This window comes from Electrona antarctica, assembly GCF_951216825.1.
Source record: "Electrona antarctica genome assembly, chromosome: 11".
In the NCBI taxonomy this organism is placed as follows: Eukaryota; Metazoa; Chordata; class Actinopteri; order Myctophiformes; family Myctophidae; genus Electrona; species Electrona antarctica.
The window spans coordinates 20,342,774-20,359,178 of NC_136792.1; the positions used below are offsets into that span (position 1 = coordinate 20,342,774).

Sequence of the window (16,405 nt, forward strand, 5' to 3'; positions counted from 1 at the left end):
GATATATTTGATATTTCTCAATGGAAAAACAGGGAGACCACCTCCAACTACCAAAGTTGTGTTAGTTACATAATCTACCATTCAGATAGGTTAAAATAATGTTTTATTCACTAAAAATAGGTGGAAGTGCAAGAGACCCCGGAAACGATAATTTCTTGGTCTGGTAAAACCTGTTAAATAAAAACTTGCAAAATAGTTTTAAAAGGACTCTTAAGGCTAAATCTCCATTGTCCAGAACCAGCATTCTGCAGTTTATAGGTGAAATACCTTTCCCTGTGTGCCAAGAGCAAAGCCTTCTGCTATTTGTGGTGGATTTGATCCAGTACGCCCTTTGGCCCTCCTTTCAAGTCCCTTTCATGTCCCTTAAAAATGGCCACTGTGCAAAAGTGGGCACAGAGGGGGCAGACGCCAAAATGAACCTGATGGAGTGGTCAGATTTATGACAATCCCGTTTCTTGTAAGGCTCTGCTAGTGAAGAGGGGTTTTTGGCCCTGTTGAAATCATAATGGCTTTATATCTTTCAGCCCGTGGGCCAACTCCCCCACTTGTTACTGCTGATACAGGGATTATGGTGATTAAACCTATCGCTCTGTCTCTCGCTATCTGCTTTGCCGTGTGCTTTCGCTCTTTCAACAGGATTATCATACAGTATCCTCTTTCCTTTAATTGGAGCGGTGAAAAGCATGCTGGATTGTCTGGTATGCCAAGTGACCAAAAACAAGACGCAATAGACACAACACAATGCACTGTAATAATAATGACATACTGTGACTGCTCTAGCCTCTAGATATACTTGGTTCCAATGTTATATAAACAATATATAAGAATTTACTGGCAGTTGATTTTTAGACTTCTTTTGTGAGAAACAGAGAAAATGATGTGAGCAGCAAACAGACCTCCCTGCTAGCTGTATTTCCATACATCTGCATATATTTACTTTGCTTATACTTGAATTTGACACCTGCAATATATTATCTGCTTTTACTTGCTGTACAAAATTCTGTTTTTCACTAAAGCATGTGTGGCACCCACCCCACACGTGCAGTCACACATATCAATCGGATCGCTCTTGTGCCCTTGTGACCTGCCTTCGTTTTGAAATACATTTTAAATGAACACAAACAATGAGATCCTGCAGCACTAGCAGTAGTGTGTCTTTCAAGGTGTTGATGTTTGAGGTTAAATTAATGCTCCGCCTGGCAGACTAATATTCAACTGGAACTGTCTGTGCACAGTCAATCAAATTTACAATATACTTTATGTTATGTTATGTTGTGTGCAAGCTAGAGCTTTGGTTACATATCAACATGCTATCTGAATGGATTACTGTCATTACATCATGGAAAAACGTGCCACTCAAAGTTATTTGCAGCCGTACCATATGAACATTAGGTATTTTTAGCTGCATTGTCCCCATTGAACAGGGTTCAGAGACCAGTCCTACTTTATCCAGCCTAATCAGTGCGGTGCGTGCTAGCTCTGTGGGCAAAGGGCCGCCTGTCTGTCTGCCTGGCTGAATGAACAGAAAAGGGTCCGTTGGGGCATCCTGGCCCCACGTTCCTTCGGGGTGACCAAATAAGGACTGTCTGCAACATGTATGCAGGGAGGAGACAAGGGCACTGTGTTGGCACAGCCCAGCCTTTCACATTCTCTGGCGTCCCTCAAAAGCCTTCTGTCCTTCATCACACATCCAAGTGATTTCACTGTACAGCTACATGCACAGTGCTTTCACCATCTCAATGTTGTGATTAAATTGCCAGTAAGCAATGGCAATTACTAGTATAGTACTAGTATATCTAAACTAATACAAATAGATAGTATAGTACTTTATGCACAATGAGCTGTCTGTGATGCCATCATTGGTGTGATGAGCATGTATGATGCACTGTATGCCTAAATGATTACACAGCCATGCACTTCACACATTATAATATATAGGTAATAGAGATACCACAGTAATACAGCACTCACAACTCAATTGTGGCTCAATGCTGCTAGCAGCAGTTAAAGATTAACAGTAGTGTTTCCCTTGAGGACTCTTTGAAGTGGACGTATTACAAGCTTATCTTAATTAGAATGAAATCTGGGGGAGTGAAGTGGTCCTCAGGAAACAGGCATCTCCAAGCTCCAGCTCCTTAGGGGCCACAGCGCAGGTTTTAAAATGACTTCAAGGCTTCCTCAGCCAATATTTACTCATGCTACTGTATACTGGGAATGAGTGTAGTATAAATTGTGCATCATCAAAAAAATATTTTTTCCTGTAACCTGAGGACATTATTGTTTTGACTTTTGTGCTCACCTGGTCTTGCTGAATGTGAACAAATGGATACTTGATGGGCCCACTTTAATATACAGCTGGGGTGCTTCATTTGGATCTCTGTATATACATAATTATGCAGTATGCGTCAACGTTTAACTGTCCTACTGAAATGTATGAAACACTGTGTAATGAAGCTTACCTATAATTAACTGTCATTTAGGAGCTGCCAGAAAACAGGAGCTGCCAGAAACAAACTAAAAAAAAACTAAAAGATCATGGGTGGTGGAAAAAGTGAAGTTTTACTTCAAGTAAAAGTATCAATACTGCAATATAGAAATACTCCATCCAATAAAAGTCTGGAATTCAAAATGTACAAGTACAAACATATTGGCATCAAAATGTACAAGTACAAACGTATTGGCATCAAAATGTACAAGTACAAACGTATTGGCATCAAAATGTTCTTAAAGTAACAAAAGTAAAAGTGCCCATTATGCAGAATGTCTCATTTCAAAATGGCATGTATAAATTCATCATATATCTTCATCTGATTCATCCTGTATTTTCATCCTGTATTTTCATCCATGTATTTTCACTGGGTATTTTCATCGCGTACTTTCATCCACGTACTTTCATTGCACGCATACTTTCATACGTGCGTACTTTCATCGCGTACTTTCATCGCGTACTTTCATTGCGCGCGTACTTTCATACGCGTGTGAACTTTCATCGTGCGCGTACTTTCATTGCGTTCTTTCATCGTGTACTTTCATCACGTACTTTCATCGCGTACTTTCATCGCGTATTTTTTCATTGCGTACATTCATTGCGTTCTTTCATCGTGTACTTTCATCACGTACTTTCATCGCGTACTTTCATCGCGTATTTTTTCATTGCGTACTTTCATCGCGTTCTTTCATCGTGTACTTTCATCCACGTACTTTCATCCGCGAGCGTACTTTCATCGCACGCGTACTTTCGTCACGTACTTTCGTCACATACTTTCATCCACGTACTTTCATCCGCGAGCGTACTTTCATCGCACGCGTACTTTCGTCACGTACTTTCGTCACATACTTTCATCCACGTACTTTCATCCGCGAGCGTACTTTCATCGCACGCATACTTTCGTCACATACTTTCATCACATACTTTCATCGCCTATTTTTTCATTGCATACTTTCATCACGTACTTTCATCCATGTACTTTCATCCGCGTATTTGTTCGCGTATGTACTTTCATCGCGCGTGTACTTTCATCGCGTACTTTCATTGCGTACTTTCATTGCGTACTTTCATTGCGTACTTCGTGTACGTACGACAGGATGAGGAGAGGTGTTGTTGTTGCGTAATTGTCGAGAGTCATGGCTGCGAGCGATATTGAACAGTCAAAACTATGTGTCAATACGCCTGTATCAACAGAATAATTATGTCATGGGGGCCTCATTTGGTCATGAAACGGGCCTCCAGATTCCTAAGGCCACCCCTGCCTATAAATGGTCTTAGGACGTCGCTGTGAAAGTCTTTGATTATAAAGAGCTATTCACATATATCTAACCACCAGAAACAAACTAATTTTAAAAGATCATGAGTGGTGGAAAAAGTGAAGTTTTACTTCAAGTAAAAGTATCAATACTGCAATATAGAAATACTCCATCCAATAAAAGTCTGGAATTCAAAATGTACAAGTACAAACATATTGGCATCAAAATGTACAAGTACAAACGTATTGGCATCAAAATGTTCTTAAAGTAACAAAAGTAAAAGTGCCCATTATGCAGAATGTCTCATTTCAAAATGGCATGTATAAATTCATCATATATCTTCATCTGATTCATCCTGTATTTTCATCCTGTATTTTCATCCATGTATTTTCACTGGGTATTTTCATTGTTGTACTTTCATCCACGTACTTTCATTGCACGCGTACTTTCATAAGTGCGCACTTTCATTGCGTACTTTCATTGCATACTTTCATCGCGTACTTTCATTGCGCGCATACTTTCATACGCGTGTGAACTTTCATCGTGCGCGTACTTTCATCGCGTTCTTTCATCGTGTACTTTCATCACATACTTTCATCGCGTACTTTCATCGCGTATTTTTTCATTGCGTACTTTCATCGCATACTTTCATTGCATACTTTCATCCGTGAGCATACTTTCATCCGCGAGCGTACTTTCATCGCACACGTACGTTCGTCACGTACTTTCGTCACATACTTTCATCCACGTACTTTCATCCGCGAGCGTACTTTCATCGCACGCGTACTTTCGTCACGTACTTTCGTCACATACTTTCATCGCCTATTTTTTTGCGCATGTACTTTCATCGCGCGTGTACTTTCATTGCGTACTTTCATTGCGTACTTTCATTGCGTACTTTCATTGCGTACTTCGTGTACGTACGACAGGATGAGGAGAGGTGTTGTTGTTGCGTAATTGTCGAGAGTCATGGCTGCGAGCGATATTGAACAGTCAAAACTATGTGTCAATACGCCTGTATCAACAGAATAATTATGTCATGAAACGGGCCTCCAGATTCCTAAGGCCACCCCTGCCTATAAATGGTCTTAGGACGTCGCTGTGAAAGTCTTTGATTATAAAGAGCTATTCACATATATCTAACCGCCGTATCAGTTGTGCTTTGTTGAGTTAATATCAACAGTGTTATCGGAACAGACTACAAAGCAAAGTCTTCGGATGCTGTACGTGTTTAGATTAACAGCGCAGGTCCTTTTCTCTTTCCGTTACATGAGTCATCTATCAAGACACAGAGGTCCTACACACTGTATAGTGTTTACCTGTGAGTGGAGTACAATGCTGCTGGCTCCTATCCAATACTGTTGGGAGGTCCCACTCGCATGCACGCACACACACACGCACGAACAAACAGTGTCTCAACTTGACCTAATCCTAATGTAAGTTGATACACCCATGAGGAAAAATATTCTCTGCCGAGACCGAACTTTTTTTCAGTGGTGTTTTGAGACCAAAAGCATTTCTCATTGTTAGTTACTCATTCAGCTGGAGGAATTTAATACAATTATGATTAACATTGAGATCATTTTTCTTTTCTTTTTTCGTGAGAAGAGAAGTATGTTCTTTCTTTCCATCTCTCATCTATTCTCATTGTGCTTCATACTGTTTCACAGTATTTTTCATTCAGCCCCAGTTATAACACGCACGCACGCACGCACGCACGCACGCACGCACGCACACACACACACACACACACACACACAAACATAAAAGGGAAACGTACATGAAATAAAAATAAATGATTACTATATTTACCCAGGGTATCTGGGCTAAGCTCAAGAACTTGTTTCCAGCCAGGCCCTGCTCATAGAACATTTCATCGTAGTGGTTCAATGCCTTGTTCAAGGGCACTTCAGCGGTGGTAATTTTAACGTGTCGGACCGCTGATTCGAACTGGCGACCTTCCGGTATCAAGACCGCTCCGCAATCCGCTCGGCCACCGCTGCCACAATAGTGCACATAGTGCAGTGGTTGGCTGGATGTGACACTGGGGTGGGGCAGATGAGAGGTTTGGGAACTTTGGCCTCAGCTGTAGCGCCAAGACAAACAAAAGCAACTCTCAGAAATCCCAGAACAATACCACCGCTGAAGTGCCTCCTTGCAGTCATTTCTCCTTCATTCCACCACTTTCACATCTGCCAGCTGTTCAGTTGGTTAGTCTATTTTATTGTTTAGATCAGGGGTGCCCACACTTTTTAGACTTGAGAGCTACTTTCAAAATGACCAGCTCAACCAGATCTATCCACCAAAAATATATATTATCCCATTGCTGAAAGTAGTTACGTATTAGACAAATGCACTTTTTTTCCTTTTTTGTACTACTGATGTTTGTGCAAAACACTTTTGACAACTATTGCATTGTGGGTTTGAGCTGTCCTTTTTATGTCAATGATCAATCCAATGAAGTCACCTTAATTCAAGTGGCAGATGCCAAAAATAGTTTTTTATTTAATATTTATTTAAATTGTATATTTTAGGGGCATGTCATGTGGTCTACAGTACCTGCACAGCCTGTGTGATCTACTGGTAGATCACGATCTATACCTTTTGGGCACCCATGGTTTAGATGGTGTCATGCTACAAGCTCAGCTTTTAGATGTGAACTTTTCACTATACAGTATTTGAAAATTTATTTTCCTATAATTCCTACTGCCCAAAATAGGGATGCCAGGTTGAAAGTCATGTCACATTTTCTCCATTGAAATCAGTTTGTTTTTGTAAGATGAACAGTAAATTAGGCTTGTATTCTCTACGTTCACTATCACTACCATTGCTGTCTACCCTGCACAGTGCACACAGCAGGACAGATTTTCTAAGATGTGCGTTTATGTGTGTAAAGTCACATGTGCTTGTGTGCGTGGCTTTGGTCCCGCTCTTTACAGTATGGTCAAAATGGTAACAGCAATGCCCTCCAGGACCACAGCTGCCACACTGCCTCTGATACCAACTTCAAAGGGAAATGGGGGAAATTGTCCAGTTCAGAAGGGAAATACACATTTCTTTATTAGAAACCAAGCCATTAGACAAAATACTTCAAATACAATTGTGCCGCTGCATGGTACCTTGTACCACCCACAGAATCCTGCCAGGCTGTGGGAGGTACAAGGTAAGGTATACATGGATTCACTGTAATGAAGGGTTACTGAAATTGCAATGCAGAAACATCTACACTGCATGTTTCTCAATAGTAAAGTCTTTAAACTGAAATAGTTTCAGCTAGACATAATTCATGTGATTATTTGGGGTTAGTTTTATAATATCCTCAAATCTGCTCCCCTTGCAGGAGGTAACAAGTTGAAGAATCAGCAGTTCCGTCTGAACTGGGCTTGGATCTCTCTGGAGAAGGAGCACTATGTGGTGGACGAAGGCGTCCGCTTTCTGGAGGTGGTTCTGAAACGCAGGGGCTACCTGGGAGAAACCTCCTTTGTCAGTAAGTACACTGAGACACAATTAATTAAAATGCTTAATTTCTTTCTTGTTTTTACTCTTTTTGATACTTTGATACTGCATTTTAAATGGGATTTCATTAATGGGTTTTTTTCCCAATGCAAAATTCATGTCCCTGTAAACCCCGTGCCATCTTGACATTATGCACACCCGCCCACACGCCTGCACACCCTCATACTTGAGCGCCTGCGCGCACGCCCGCACAAACTTCGATCTCCTAACTACTAAAACACCCTTTAGGGTTACACAGGTCATAGCCTTTCACCTTTCTCCTTGGGTCAGTACTTAAAGTCCAGTCACACAATGGAACTGAAGGGGCTGCATGTGCTCATGAGAAAGGTCATTCAAAGTTGGTGGCCACTGAAGGACACTTCTCTGCAACTTAATCACCCAGTTTTACTGGCCTGAACTAAATGAGCAATAACTGAAGCACGGCAGCAAACAGAGCTTCTGTAAGAGTTTATGAGTGGCTGGAATCTTCACTATTGTTGGTCATTGTTCCTCGCTACCCTCTATTCTGACACGTTTAAAAAATGGCTTGCGGATAAATGTCTCACCCCATACAAGGTGATTTAACTGTGGTCTGTATCTTTGTTTTCTCTGGAGCCACTGACTAATGAAATGTCCCTAGAGAGAACGGCCCTTTTTGGTGAACTTTATTTAAGTCTTAAGTCAGACCATTTAAGTCACTAAAATAGAAAAAATGTCCATCTCAATAATAGCATTAAGATTTGAATCACCATTACAAAGACAAATGGATGGATAATGCCTAGCATGAAAAACAATGGTCCCTGTGGAAAGAGAAGGGATGTGATTTGCTTATCTGAGAAGAGAATGATGCAAGAAAAGAGAAAAGGGAAAATAAATAATTATAAATAACACCCAACATGGAATTCCAAAAATAAACATGAAAAATAAGGCTCATCCGAAAGAACAATTTCAAACAATAATTTAGGTATTCTGTATAGGAACCCCTATACAGCATACCTTTCAATCTGGAAAACATTTTAGGTTTTTCAGAAAACTTTAGGATTTAGAAGGCATTAGAATCAGCCTCAGGTCTAAATGGGTTTCATCCATTTGGTTGAGAAATTGTTTTATTTTTGAATTGTGAGAACAAATGTGAGCACAGTCAGATTGTGATGACATTCGGGTTGTCTGGCTTTCTAAAAGATCAGAGAATTCTCTGATCTTGAAGAAGGCTGGACAACCAACACATGGCCGATTGTGATTGAAATTTTGTATGATGCAAAAATGGGGGAACAGATGAATCCAAATGGCTCGCTCCTTGTGTTTCTAAACCAGAAATTGCTCATTTGAACTTTGATGATGTTTTTCATCATCTGCCAGTCTTCTGTTGTGTAATCCAAACATCAGGCATGGGATCAAAGCTACAACAAAGAGAGAGGCAATACAGAATATCTTTGTCAGGGATATTTTGTTTTTTTTACCACACTATTTTGCATATGGTGGTCATATGACATTTATATCATCTTTGGTATGTTCCGTATGGGTGTGTCACATATATTGTATTATGTTATTTGATTTGATTTACTTTATACCCTGAAATCTTGAATAAACAAAACAGATATTTATTTGACAATGACCTAATGTTAAATAAATAATAATTAAAATAATAAATTATGTATTTCTTTATAAACTAGAAAAAGTGCCCTTCTGGGCACAGGTCTCCACCAGGAGGATAGGACTGTGTGAGATGTTTGGCAAAATGTTTAGGAGTAATATAAACATGTTTTTTTGTTTGTTATTTTTTTGCAACAATTTTCTTCATTTTGTTGAGGAAATGCAGAGCCAGATCACTCATAGCATGAGGATAGAATTCTGGATGAGCAGGACATGTGCAGCATTTCGTACAAAACGGGCCACTCCTGAAAACTTTGGAAGGCAATGTTAGCCAATCAGTGTAGAATCTGATTTGCGTGACATTTGGATGAAATCTGTGCGACTAACATAAGCAATGTGTTTTGCAGAAATCGGCCTCATGGTGGCGCTATAACCGGCACATGTGGAGGGATGCAGGGACAATGTTTTTCTATGGCCTCTAGGGAGTGCGCATACATAAGTTGTATACAGATCATGCAGTTATAGCTAAAAACAGGAATTGGCCTGTTATAGCGCCACCTTGAGGCTGATTTGGGGAAGAAATGAGTGGCATGTCGTCCTCGGCCTAGTGGAAATGTGCGTGTATAATTTCACGGAAATTGCACACTGTGTTTGTGATTTGTGGCATTTTGTTCGAAACGGACCAATCATGTGAGCTTTGGAAGGCAATCTTAGCCAATCAGGATGGAAGATGGGAAATGGTGCAGATCCTTGTTGATCACATGATACACTAGATAGTGTATACCGAATTGTGTGATGTATGGATAAAATGTGTACGAGTAATCTACAGAAATGTGTTTTGCCTAAATCGGCCTCATGTGGGCGCTATAACAGGCCGTTGAGGAATATTTGGGGCAGAGGTTCGTCGTTGGCATCCAGGGAGTGTGTGTGCAAAGTTTGGCATGGATCGGGCCAACGGTGGCAGAGATTAGCTGGTAACAGACGGACGGAAGGAAGGACGGACGCACACACACACACACACACACACGGACGGAGTGCAAAACATACTCTCTCCCCATGCCTTCGGCCTGGTGGAGACAATAAAGTGTTATACTTCTCTGTACTGTAGATATGATAAACTCAAGCTTCTCTCTGTTGTATTATAACAGAGGATGATACAAAAGGATGTTTATCTTAATTACATTATTGCCCTTTTCTACAACAATCCGTTCATTGCTTTCATTTCAGATGTGAAACACATTTTAATTAAGAACAGATACACACGCGCGCGCGCACACACACACACACACACACACACACACACACACACACACACACACACACACACACACACACACACACACACACACACACACACACACACACACACACACACACACACACACACACACACACACACACACACACACAATTTATGCTGAAAAGTACGGGGAGAAATTTCCCAAAAGCCCAATGTTTTGTCTTTGCCCTTTGACAAGTTAGAAAGAACAGCAACATTCATTAGTTCTTCACGGGTATTCTTTGGTGGCTTTCTCTACTGCGGTGAAAGAAACGCAAATCTTTTGATCAATAGGCATGACAGCCTGCCGATTCACGCCAGTGATGCCACCCATCTGCCTCAGTGCAGAGATGAGACTACGACTGATCCCAGGACAGTGCCTTGGCTTCACATGTAGACTGGGGCATCTCCTCCAGCCCAGCATTGCATGACTGAACACTGATCAGAGGGCTCCATTGACGACCTGCTGCTTCAGTGGTCAATATGTGCCATGCAGGTGGCACTGGTTTGAAGGCTTGACCTCAGAGTGGCTGCGGTCGTCACGGCAATCCAATCCCCGCTGTTTGAGTTAGGATCAACTAATATTGTGCTCTTTGAAGACAGGTGATTTATTTTGTCTTAGCATACATACATATGAGCAGGGCCTTTTCCCCTCAGGTTATACTTGCATATGAAAGCACATTTTTGAGGGGCCTAGCCCCTCCTATATCCAGCTTTTGGTGTCTGTCCACAAGCTTTGTCCTACAAAAACATTAAATTCCCATTGACAATGAATGGAAAATCTATTTTACAATTTTACATCATGATGATGTACGATGATAAGAGTGTCCCTCACTTCACACGGGTGTGATTTTTGAGTGGTGCAACCACTCCAAGGAACAGAAATGTCCGTGTTAACCTACCTATGTGACACCTACCTATGTGCCCATGTGACTTTGAGCACCAGTACCAATGAGTACCAAAAGTGGCGCTGTTGTGCCAGAAACAGAGAGAGAGAGAGAGAGAGATAGTGCTGCACTGTTGCCTGCTAATGAGAGAGAGAGGGGGGGGGGGGGATTTGCACCACTCAGTTCACACGGGTGTGATTTTTTAAATTTAAATCAAAGAATGAAATTGAAATTTGTATTCATCAGGGGTTGACACTAAGGTCTCACAGGCACTTGCCCGTCGGGCAAGTACAGGTCATGTTCTACTTGCCCAAATGCCCACTTTCCAGAAAAGTAAATCATCCGTTATAAAAATAAATTTGAATTACTGTTCAATTTAACACTTATTTGTTTTACTTTCTGGGGCTGTGCCATAAAAAATGTAATTTGTATGCCAAATAACTACAGTACATAGCTATGAATATGACCAGGAGTTCACACTTTTAAGTGTACCAACAGTGAAAACAGCATATTATAGTGGTAAACAATGCTCCTATTTTAAGTTCCACAGACCAGAAGACAGAGCACTCTGGCCATGTTCTGTTTAGACATATATATCGTGGTGTGTTTATAGACGTTTGCTTCCCCTCTCAAACCAGCACTTACCTGCTCAGGCAACCTGAAAGCAAACTCCCCCTGCCCGAAAGTTGTATTTACCTGTCAGAGGCAGGTGGGCATGCCCTCAGTGTTCATAAACTAAACTTGTATTATGTATTACATTTTCTTATATTTTACTAAAATGTTACTCTCCAATAGGCCTACTATTTCCATCATTCTTTCCCTGTTCTAAGAAAGCAGGTGGGTGGATTTTTGAAAATGACCCTGTTATCTTTAATCTTTTTAATATTCATTTATTCATTATTTTCTTAACCTTCGTCTTTATTTTGTCATTTCCGTGGGTGCCCTATGGGACAGCCAGCTGTTAATAGACAGCTATTGCCCACCCCCAGTCTGTACAACATTTCATGAGGTTCAGTATCCCTGCATGGCAGAAGCCCTGCCAGGCTTGATCAAAAGCTGGCCTAACAGAGACTGTGGAAGCTGTCCGGCCTCCAATCATAGCTGCTGGGCAGGGCACCGACTGACATGACGGGGTATAGATTCTGCTGTCACAACATGCTTGCTGATTATTGTAGCTGTTACATTCTCCTGTTACATGTCACGACCATATGTTTATAAATACTCCACGGTTTTCGGTGCCAACTGACTGTATTCTGTTCAGCCTAGGAGACATATTATTGTACGCTGTGCCAATGTTACTTTTTCTGTATGATTTCAAGTGATAATAGTACTTTTTTCCCCTTCTCCTCCCAAAAGGCATTGGCACTGAAGACGGCACGGCGGAGACAGACAAAGACTTCCGTGGGAAATCTCAGAAGCAGGTTCAGTTTAACCCAGGGCAGACCACGGCCACCTGGAAGGTCCGGATCTTGTCCGACGGTGAATATGAGATGTCAGAGACTTTCCAGATCGTTCTGTCTGAGTCGGTCATGGCGGCCCTAGAATTTCCAGACACTGCCACGGTGGAGATCTTGGACCCCGGCGATGGTCAGTAATATTTTCACCTCTTAAAAAGCACTTGCCATTAAATGCTTCCATTGTAGTGCTACCAAAGCACTAGCCTGGAAACCAGACAAATCTATAATGCCCTCGGCAGATTTGGTCTGGCACTGCTCAGTTGTGATTGATTTTCACTCCCTCCGAAGTAGTGAGGGACCAACCAGGACACAGTATGCAAATATCAGGCGGGTTTATCACCAGAGGCATTGTTGTTTTATCCGCACCTTGGAATTGCAGATTCCACACAGAGATTCCAGAGAATATCTGCGTAGTGATATTAGTCTGGCCATGCCAGGCTACCAAAGCACATCCATTTTGGGATAAAACAGGTGTTTTTTTTAACCAAAAAGCTTTCATCATTTCCGTTTCCAAAGGTCTTCATTAGAGTGAACTCAGTGAAGAAGACATTTGGAAGACTTTTGGTAGAATTATGACGTGAATACATTCTCACAATGTTTCCTATTGATATTTTTGCATTAATATAGCTTGAGATGAATATTCTGCAGCTGTTAAAAGTATGTTTTTTGTTTTGTGTTTACCTATTAAAACAGGGAAAGTATCTGTGTAATTTTAGATTTTAGCATTGGCTATTCATAAATAGCAGATATACAAGCTCACGGTGTGTCTCTTTGTGCCACGCTGTGAGCTTGTACATCTGGTATTTTTGAACAGTTTTGAAAAAAAGTGTGAGAACTACTGGTTTAGAAGGCATTTGTAGAAATAGCCTCAGGTCTTTATGGGTTAAGAACCTATTTAAACAGTGACTAAATACGTATGCCCTGGCTGGCCTCCTGCAGCTTCTTTATCTACCGACAAGGCGCCAACCCAATTCTTCAAGTTGTGATAAAAGAGCAGTATTCTCCTTCTCTCTCTCCTCTCTGTCCATCTTAGCCAGGGTACATACAGCAGCACAGTGCTTCACATTTACACCATAGAACGATAAGACTGAAAGGAGAGCAGAACTCTACGGCCTACCTATATGGAACCCAGTGAGAACGAATGACGATGTTCAGATATAGTGAAAGAATGTTTCCTTACCACAGGAGTAAATAATGTCAATTAGATAAGGAGTCCAGCAGTTCAGAATAATCACGCATATGGCATTCAGCTGATGACAGTGGTGGAAAATTGCTCTGTCAAATTTGTTCTTCAGTTAAAGTACTGGAGTAGGCTACTTTAAAAATACTGAGTTGTGGGCTTAAGTGGTTAATTAATAATGTACATATTCATTCCTAAACATGTAGTGGAGTCAAAGGTACAATATTTGTCTTTGAAAAGTATTCAAAATTTGTAAATGTACTTTGTTACTGTCCACCACTGGCTATTGGTTACTAGCTTTGTTTCACCCGTTTCAAATTAAACAGGCCCGCCAGCCCAGAGAGGCACAATAATTGAATAGCTCAGCCACTTAATACAAAATTCTATGTTGGCATCAATGGCGTGTGGCAAGTTGTGGTTACTTCTTTCAAAGATGACACACTGGACAGGCTTCAAAGATAACAGCTAGTGAAGATTAACGACTAGTAATTGCTGAGAAGGACAAGGTTTCTTCTCATTCTAAAACAATTAACTAATAATTAATAATTGAGGGAATTATTTGGATTATTACTGTGTTGAGCTGTCCATGGTGCTTAAAGAGGACATCATGCAGTCCCAAACATAATACCATAAACTAACCTGAATCCTAGTTATATTTTTGTCTCTTTTCTCTTTTATGTTTGAAATGGACCCCCAGATGCTGTATTCTGCAATATGGTTTTACCAGTGGAGATAAGCAGTGTTTGCAAAATAAGTAACTTCTAATAAACAACAGATATGGCAGAGAATTATATAAATGACTATATTGCTGCTTTGTTGTGATGATTAACATGTTGTGTTTTTCATATAAAGTAGCAGTCTCTGGAGAATCTTTAAACTGACAGCTACCTGTATCTCTCCAAAAGTTGTGAAAGATTTTCCTTGTGCCAGTGCCTTTAATAGACCCTGCTTTTCTTTCTTCTTCTGTTGATAAACAAACATTTTCAATTACCATATGAGTATGCTGTTTATGATTCATAACATACTGCAAAGTTATTTGAACTCTCAGAATGGAATGAACCCATGTTCCAGAGGCTTATAAAAATGTAAATGTTTGTCGGAATGTTTTCACGGTGAGCAGAGAACTTGAATGTATCAGGGATTGATTGTCCCTGTGAAATAGTTCAGCTCCAGTTGATGGATATAGTTTATATAGATCCAGAATGGTTGGAGGAGCTCAGAATACGTACAGTAGCTATCAGAGAGATTACAATTTAAAATCTCCAGTTCAAATGGACCCTTACAAGTCCATTTGGTTATTTGTAAGCTATTTGAGTTACCAATGGACAAATAAACACTGGGGAATTTACTGGTGGTGGTGGCTTAGGAAGTGGAGGGACCGCTTTTGAATGGGTAATTTCTCACTTCAATCAAAGTGCCTTTGAGCAAGACAGTAACTCAGAAGTTGCACATTATGAGAAGAAGCTAGATCATGTATTGCAATGTATCGAACGTTTAGAAATTGATATTTAGAACCAATAATCAATTAGATCTTGCTCATGTACTGTAGGTTAACAGAATAATCAAAAAACTTTTTTTTTTTAATTTTTTTTTTACCTTTTACTGTATATCAACTAATCAACATTTCTTATAATCAACTAAATTGAGTAGTCTGATTAACCACTTAAGCACTGTATTATAACTTGATGTATAATGGTTGTACTTGAAATTCAAATACGTTAATTGTACAGTACTTCAGTACAGTACTTGAGTAGTGAGGTACCACTAAGGAAGTTAGAGGGGAGAAGATATAGGGGCCACCAGTAAAATAGACCAGTAAAAAACACCAATAGAACAAGTCTTTGCTTGCGGAAGGAAGGAATCACAGCACATGCCTGGCTTATCCAGGCCAACCTTTATGATTCATCTTTGCATGCAAAGATGCGGGCAAATATCAGTCGACCTCTATGAAGCAATATAGCGTGTAAGACCCATAGCCGCCCTAGAGTATGCCTGTTTCATTAATCCTCTCTTCTCCATTCCTAGATAGCATTAAAGTACTATATGTCCCAGCTGTCTATCTGTGTTAGGCTGCATGTCACTCAAAGCAGTGATGCTGAGTATTAATTTAAGCGAGGGACAATGGAAACCCATCCAGATGACCTTTACAGAGAATTTATATTCATGCCAGTGTGTCAGCTAGCCAGCCAGTGAGATCGTTCTCTGTGATCTAAGCCGAGGTCTGATATCATCATGGCGCCTATACTGCTTTTTCTGGGTTCTCTTCTGGTCTTCGATCTCCGAACGGTCAACAGATCTTCCACAGATCTCTGATCACACACTCCCAGTCCCTTGACCTAATCCCCATATAAAAATCAAAAAGAAATATTCAAGACCTTTCTGTATCCTAAGTGTGTTAGTGTGTATGAATAATGTAAGAGTGATCATTTGATTTGCTTCTTTTTCTTTTGATCCTATATAGAATCAACAGTGTTCATCCCCTCGGCTGTCTACAACATAGAGGAGGATATCGGTGAACTTCTGATCCCTGTACGCCGGAGTGGAGATGTTAGCCAGGAGCTCATGGTCCTCTGCTCAACCCAACAAGGTACACTAGGGACAGTTTTGAGATACTTCCACTTCATGGAATAGTTTGGCTTTATTAATGTCATTAAAGAAATGCTTAGCCCGTTGACAACTTACAGTGTACACACAGTACCATGTACCAAACTCCGACTCTTAAAGTGAACGCGTATGGTGGCAATTGGAACTGGGATTTATGCTAACAGCT

The 16,405-nt window shown here is 40.7% G+C and overlaps 1 protein-coding gene across 1 annotated transcript in view; it reads left to right on the plus strand.

Annotated features, from left to right (window-relative positions):
- Positions 1-16,405, plus strand: part of frem2b (FRAS1 related extracellular matrix 2b) — a 68,716-nt gene that overhangs the window by 24,081 nt on the left and 28,230 nt on the right. Inside the window, exons 3-5 of the mRNA XM_079515134.1 lie at positions 7,085-7,231; positions 12,355-12,585; positions 16,097-16,222. Coding sequence (XP_079371260.1) covers positions 7,085-7,231; positions 12,355-12,585; positions 16,097-16,222 — 504 coding nt within the window. The remainder of the gene's footprint in view (positions 1-7,084; positions 7,232-12,354; positions 12,586-16,096; positions 16,223-16,405) is intronic.